The sequence below is a fragment of the Colobus angolensis genome, unplaced genomic scaffold, assembly GCF_000951035.1.
Source record: "Colobus angolensis palliatus isolate OR3802 unplaced genomic scaffold, Cang.pa_1.0 Scaffold21, whole genome shotgun sequence".
In the NCBI taxonomy this organism is placed as follows: Eukaryota; Metazoa; Chordata; class Mammalia; order Primates; family Cercopithecidae; genus Colobus; species Colobus angolensis.
In genome coordinates, this window is record NW_012115266.1 from 8658393 (window position 1) to 8665354 (window position 6962).

Here is a 6962-nt window from a genome sequence, read left to right on the forward strand (position 1 = left end):
TCCCCGCCCCCTCGCCCGGGAGAGCGCTACCCGCGTGCAGCCGAGAGGCGCGGAGGGGCGCCCAGGAGCCGCAGGCAGCCACGGGTCGGGGCTTCCTCTGGGGTACTATCAGCGCGGGCATAGCTCGGGGACGGGACAAAGAGACAGCAACTTGTGCCTTTGGGCGGGTGCTCATCGTGCGCCCCTGGCTGGGGCTGTCCTGACTGGACAGAACGTCGTGTACCTTGGAACCGCCGGGGTCTCTGGGTCACCTTTCGTTTTCTGTTCGTGCGTGCGTGCGCGCGCGGCGGGGCGGGGGGTGGGGGTGCATGCCCCTCCGCTGTCTTTCGCGATGGATGCCGCCCTCCGCACGTGCTTTCCCCAGGGCTGCGGCGGGGCGGTGAGCGTGTGTGCGTGATGCTCGGAGCTAGGGAACACGGTGTCAGCGGGCGGCCTGGCCTGCGGCCACGTCCTCCGGGGGGCGCGCAGCGGGGGCGGCCCGGCCAAGCTTGCAGCTCGCACGTGTGTTCCACAGCCACAGCCAGTTCCTGCTCAGATCCGGCCCCGGCGCCGCGGCGTTCCACAGGCTCCCACCACCTGTCCCTCTGTCACCAGCACTAAGAGGCTCCTTGGGGCGCTCTGGCGGGTGCTCGGTCCCGGCTCACCTGAGAGTTCGACTCCATCAGCCTCCCTGGGCACCCTTTTATCTGCCGCCTTGGTGGCACTGCCTGTCAGTTTCTGAGAGTCCCAAGGCTCCGCTCATTCTCCTGGTCCCCTCCTTGTCAGGCTGCTGCCATAATCACAGCAGCAAGGGGGTGGGTGGCAGGAGGGCCCCCCTTTCTTCTGTGATGACCTCAGAGAGGGAAAAAGGCCCCAGGGACAGCTTTCCTCAGACTTTTCTATGCTGCCATGGTGCCCTGAGCTTCCCTTTCCGGAATACTTGTCATATTTTGGCACAGATTCTTCTCCCCAAGAACGCGATAAGTTTGCCTTGTCCCATGTCCCCAATGCCTGGTGCGGTGCGCAGCGCAGAGTGGGTGCTTAACAGAGTGCCTGCCTCACAGCATCATCTTCCCTCAGCTCTCAACACTGGTGGAACACCTATGGGAAGGGGTTTCTTGTCCCTTTTCTGTTGCGGTGGGGTTGGAAGCTCAAACCAGGCTGGATTTCATCACCCTCTGTCCAGTCCATGACTGGAGCTGGTTGCAGTTGTCCTCTCTGTCCCCCTCGAGGCCTGCAGTTGTGCTGTTTCCCCTGCTGGAACACCCTCTCCCTTCCTCTTCTTTTGCTGGCTGCCCTACGTGTTTTTTTTGAGACAGAATCTTACTCTGTCACCCAGGCTGGCGTGCATTGGCTTGATCTCGGCTCACTGCAAGCTCCGGCTCCCGGGTTCAAGCGATTCTCCTGCCTCAGCCTCCCAAGTAGCTGGGATTACAGGCATGCGCCACCATACCCGGCTAATTTTGTATTTTTAGTAGAGAGGAGGTTTCTCCATGTTGGTCAGGCTGGTCTTGAACTCCTGACCTCAGGTGATCCGTCCGCCTCAGCCTCCCAAAGTGCTGGGATTACAAAAGTGAGCCACCACACCCAGACTGTATTTTTTTTTGGTGGAGGTAGGGTTTTGCTGGGTTGACCAGGCTGGCCTCAAACTTCTGACCTCAAGTTATCCGCCTGCCTTGGCCTCCCAAAGTTTTCTCTCTGACCTCAGCCTAGATGCTACCCTTCCAGGAAACCCCCCTGACTCTCCTCAGGGTTCCACAGCCTGTTCCATTATGGCATTTGTCACTCTATGCTGTTATCATCTGGCTCCTAGTCTGCTCTACGTTCCTTGAAGGTGGGGGCAGTAGCTTGTTTATGGCTGTATGGTCACGCCTCACTCAGCACCCAGCACCAGTTGGATGCATCTGGCTTCCCACCCTTTCTGGACCTCATTCCTGGTTGAACAGACCCCCACTGCCTCCAGTTTTGGGCGGCTCACTGATGACCCCACACCCACCCCAGAGATGTCACCTATACCATTGCCCTTCTCAACCTTTCCCTCAACAGCCATTTATTGAATACCCACTATATGCCAGGCACTGCATTAGGTGCTGGGGTAAACAGATAAGAAACCCTTGTCATCAGGGAGTTGTAGGGGAGACAATGAATTAATAAATTAAAAACGAATCTAATCTCCCCTACAACTCCCTGATGACAAGGGTTTACCCCAGCACCTAATGCAGTGCCTGGCATATAGTGGGTATTCAATAAATGGCTGTTGTGGAGAATAAAGCAAAGTAAGGGTCGACAAGGAAGGCCTCTCTGAGAAGGTGCCTTGGGCAGAGATCTGGGTGAAGGGAGAGAGGGAGCCCAGTGTGTGTCTGAGGAAGAATCTTTCTTTCTTTTTTTTTTTTGAGACGGTCTGGCTCTGTCACCTAGACTGGAGGGCAGTGGCGCCAACTTGGCTTGCTGCAACCTCTGCCTCACAGGCTCAAGCCATTCTTCCACCTCAGCCTCCCAAGTAGCTGACCCTACAGGTGTGCGTCACCATGCCCAGCTAGTTTTTGTGTTTTTGGTAGAGACGAGGTTTCGCCATGTTGCCCAGACTGGTCTCAAACTCCTGGGCTCAAAATGATCATCCTGCTTCGGCTTCCCAAAGTGCTGGGATTACGGGCCATGAGCCACCGCACCCGGCTGTAAGAACCTTTCTTAGAGCAGGAACTGTAAGTGCAAAGGTCCTGAGGCAGCCACCCCTGGGGCTCCTCCTCCATTGCACAGCCTTTCTTCAGCTCTGAGGCCCCTCTCCTGGCCACTCTGCTTTGTGTTCATGTGGCAGATATCTGTAGGAGGCCAGTATCTATTGTCTCACATTTGTCTGTCTTGCCTCCAGGAGAGACTGTCTGGGTCATTTTTCTTTGGAAACTTCCCATTGCCCCTCCGGACAGTTCTTGAGAACTGTTCGTTGATTGACTTACAGACTGGCTGGGAGACTTTCCTGTTGACCAGTGTCTCCCTTAGTATAGAATGAGGAAAGTGCTCTCTCTTCTCTTGCAGACGCAGGCTGGGGCCCCACGTCTGCCTCTCTGGGTTCGGGAGTGGTTGCTGCCCTGGCTGGGCGCCCTCTATGGGTGGTGGACACTGCACCCTGCGTAAGTGCTTGTCCCTGTGCCCCAAGCCTTCTCCTCCAGCAGTGTGTGTTGCCAGCCCTCAGTCCCTGGTCCAAGGGGCAGATGGGGGTCCCCAGTCCCTTGTCTCTCACCTGCACTTCTCCTCTCAGCCCTCTGCTCCTTCGGCTGTGGGAGTGGCATCTGCATCGCTCCCAACGTCTGCTCCTGCCAGGATGGAGAGCAAGGGGCCACCTGCCCAGGTAACTGGGGATGGGCAGTGGCTGATGGGAACAGATGAATGAGCATTGAGGTTATGTGCTGGGCAGCGAGCACTTGAGATGGGTCCTGGCATCTCAGCTTCAGACAACTCTATTAGGTAGACATTTTGTGCCCATTTTATAGATGAAGAAACTCAGACACAGAAGTTATTGTCTTGCCTCGGGTCTCACAGCTGATAAATGGCAGAGCTGGATTTAAACCCAGGCCTGTTTGCCTTCAGAGCTACCCTCCCAACAGAATTCAGGAGGATCCTGGTGAGGTGGGGGTGGCTGGGACTGCCACAGGATGCATGCTCACCCATGCGATGCCTGCTCTAGAAACCCACGGACCATGTGGGGAGTATGGCTGTGACCTTACCTGCAACCACGGCGGCTGTCAGGAGGTGGCCCGAGTGTGCCCCGTGGGCTTCTCGATGACGGAGACAGCTGTTGGCATCAGGTGTACAGGTGAGACCTCTGGGAGTGCTGGGGGAGGGGGACAGCGGGAATTATATCTCCTCCCCATCCTGCCAGGATGGTCTCCAGTGTATTGCAAGAGCTAGGCTGGGCCAAGATAGGCTCTGATGTATCAGAGTGGGCAGAGAGACACAAAAACAAGAGAAATGTGTCACTTCTGTTATTTTACAAATATTTATTGAGCACTTCTTAGGGGCAGGAACTGAGCTAGGGACTGCAGTTACGGGAGCCACAGTCAGTCCCTGTTAGGGAGTTCTTTTTGTTTTTTTTTTTTTTGTTTTTTTTTTGAGACGGAGTTTCGCTCTTTTGCCCAGGCTGGAGTGAAGTAGCATGGTCTTAGCTCACTGCAGCTTCCACCTCCTGGGTTCAAACAATTCTCCTGCCTCAGCCTCCCGAGTAGCTGGGATTACAGGCGAGTGCAACCATACCCAGCTAATTTTTGTATTTTTAGTAGAGATGGGGTTTTGCCATGTTGGCAAGGGTGGTCTCGAACTCCTGACCTTGTTATCCGCCCACCTCGGCCTCCCAAAGTGGTGGGATTACAGGCGTAAGCCACCGCACCCAGCCCCTGTTAGGCAGTTTCTGAATATGGGGAAGGAAGACAAGTAATAGGACAAGAACAGCCCAATTGTCATGGGGACCTTAACTGGGAAGGGAAAGGTGCCAGGGTCCACAGAGAGGCATGGAACCCAGAGTCGGTAGGGTTGGCCAGGGAAGGCTTCTTGGGAAAATAACATTTGAAAGATGAGGGAAGCTAAACTCAATAATTATTTTGTGAATGTATTATTTGTTTATGATTTTTAAAACGTTTCTACGGACAAAATCTGTTACCTTCCCCAGAAACAGCCACTGTGACCAGTTTCTTGCCAGTCTTTCCAGAGTGACAAAAGCCTTTTTGGAGTTTTAACTTGGTAAAAATAATGTTTCTCCTCCTGAATAGAAAATCAACAGATAGTTCATTGTAGAACATTTGGAAAGTAAGAGGAGAAAGACGAAAATAAGCATTCTCTGGAAGTCCCCACCCAGAGTTACTTGTTACTAAAATCAAGTTTTTTTTTTCCTGCCCTTTTCCCTGGGTGTGTCTGTGTGTGTGTGTGTACATGTATGTTAAGCATGCTTAGATGTATGCTTTAGAAAATTGGGGTTATATCTTACCTGTAGTTTTTATTATTTTTCCTATCTTATTTTATGTTGTAGGTATCACTAACAATTTCTTGCAACATAATTTTTTTTTTCCGCTGGGCGCAGTGGCTCACGCCTGGAATCCCAGCACTTTGGGAGGCCGAGGCGGGTGGATTACTTGGGTTCAGGAGTTCAAGACCAGCCTGGCCAACATGGTGAAACCCTGTCTCTACTAAAAACACAAAAACTAGCCGGTGTGGTGGTGCATGCCTGTAATCCCAGCTACTCAGGAGGCTGAGGCAGGAGAATTGCATGAACCCAGAAGGTGGAGGTTGCAGTGAGCCAAGATCGTGCCACTGCACTCTGGCCTGGCTGACAGAGCAAGACTCTGTCTCAAAAAAAAAAAAAAAATTCTTTTTAGCAGTCACATATGTGGTTGCTGTAACTAAAATAAGTATTTGTCTATTGTCCCTTATTTAAGAGGTTTGCAATGTTTCACCACTATAAATAATGCTGCCATAAAGAGGCTTCTTGTCGGCTTCTCTGATTATTTCCCAGAAGGACGCTGTTGGGTCCGAGGGTCTCACTAAAGGTGTCTTGGAGTTCCTTGCTTGTTGCAGCATTTCCTCCAGATAGGAAAAACAATGGAAGCAATTGATCTGCTCCCAAATACCTTTCACCTTGGGGCACTTTCTGCACGTACTTCTTATTTCTGAGGCAAACGGAATCAAGGAGAAGCCAGAGAACAATGTCGGAGCACTTGCAGGACAGGGTGGCACTGACTGTAGCCATGAGACATCCCAGTGGAATGGGGTTAGTCAGGGTGGGTTTCTTAGCAATGTTGAGCATGGTCTTGACCGTCCAGCTGTTAGAAACAGTGGGTAGATGCTGGGTAGAAGGCTAACTAGGGGATAAGGAGAGTGGGGGTGTCCCATGGGCTTGGGGGCCACAGTGGGGAGACTCACTACACAGTGAGTGCAGACTGAGTAGACTGAGCTGAGCCCTTAGGTCCTCAGAAGCCGCTGCAGATCTTTGGCAGGGAAGGGATTGCATGCAGCATGATTTGGGGAGATCTGTCTCCCAGCTCCTATCATCCCTCAGATCAGAACATCTCACTAGGCTCGCCTTCCTAAAGTACTACTTGGATTTAGTCACAACTTAGTCTCATCTTTTTGTTTTGAGACAGAGTCTCGCTCTGTCGCTAGGCTGGAGTGCAGTGGTGTGATCTCAGCTCACCGCAACTGACTCCCTGGTTCAGCGATTCTTGTGCCTCAGCCTCCCAAGTAGCTGGGATTATAGGCATGTGCCACCACACCCAGCTAATTTTTGTATTTTTGGTAGAGACGGGGTTTCACCATGTTGACCAGGGTAGTCTCGATCTCCTGACCTCGTGATCCGCCCACCTTGGCCACCCAAAGTGCTGGGATTACAGGCGTGAGCCACTGCGCCTGGCCTTAGTCTCCTCTTAATTCACATCTTCAGTTCTGTCTCCTGCTGCCTCGAAAGGAACCCAAGCTTCAACCAGTCTGGCCCTCAGGACAGTTTGAAAGGAGCCCAGCTGCTGCCTGGAAGCACATCAGACCCTTTCTTCACCTGGGCAGTCCCTCCCCCGATACTCCTGGTCCTCTCAGCCAGTCGCTCTTCCACGGCATGCCTGCTGGGGCCAGCCTGTCCCTGGTGAGGCATATATCACCCCAGCAGGCACTGTTCTTCCTTGGGTGTGTGTCTTGGCTCCTGTGTTATCAGACTGTGAACATCTGGAGTCAGCGCTGTGTCTTACTCACATTTGCGTCCTCAACAGCCCCATTCTGGGTCTGCAGCACACAGTTGGCGCTCAGTGAACCTTTAAGAGAATGACTCTGTTGATTATTTAATCAGCCTCCGTGTCCACTGCCCTCTGCCCTTTTGAGGGCCCTTTAGGGCTGCCCTGCAGGCAGGGCCATTGGAAACAGTTGAGTTCATCTTCTCTCCTCATCTGATCTCCATGGGCTAAAGGGGGCCCCAGTCCCTTGGCCTCTTCCTTCCTGGGGTTTCCTCATAG

General features: G+C 53.0%; 1 protein-coding gene across 1 annotated transcript in view; it reads left to right on the forward strand.

The window, feature by feature from the left end:
• Positions 1-331: 331 nt before the first annotated feature.
• Positions 332-6962, forward strand: part of VWCE (von Willebrand factor C and EGF domains) — a 49188-nt gene continuing 42557 nt past the window's right edge. Inside the window, 5 exon segments of the mRNA XM_011942792.1 lie at positions 332-379; positions 515-632; positions 2988-3107; positions 3236-3325; positions 3662-3790. Of these exon segments, the coding sequence (XP_011798182.1) occupies positions 332-379; positions 515-632; positions 2988-3107; positions 3236-3325; positions 3662-3790 (505 nt within the window).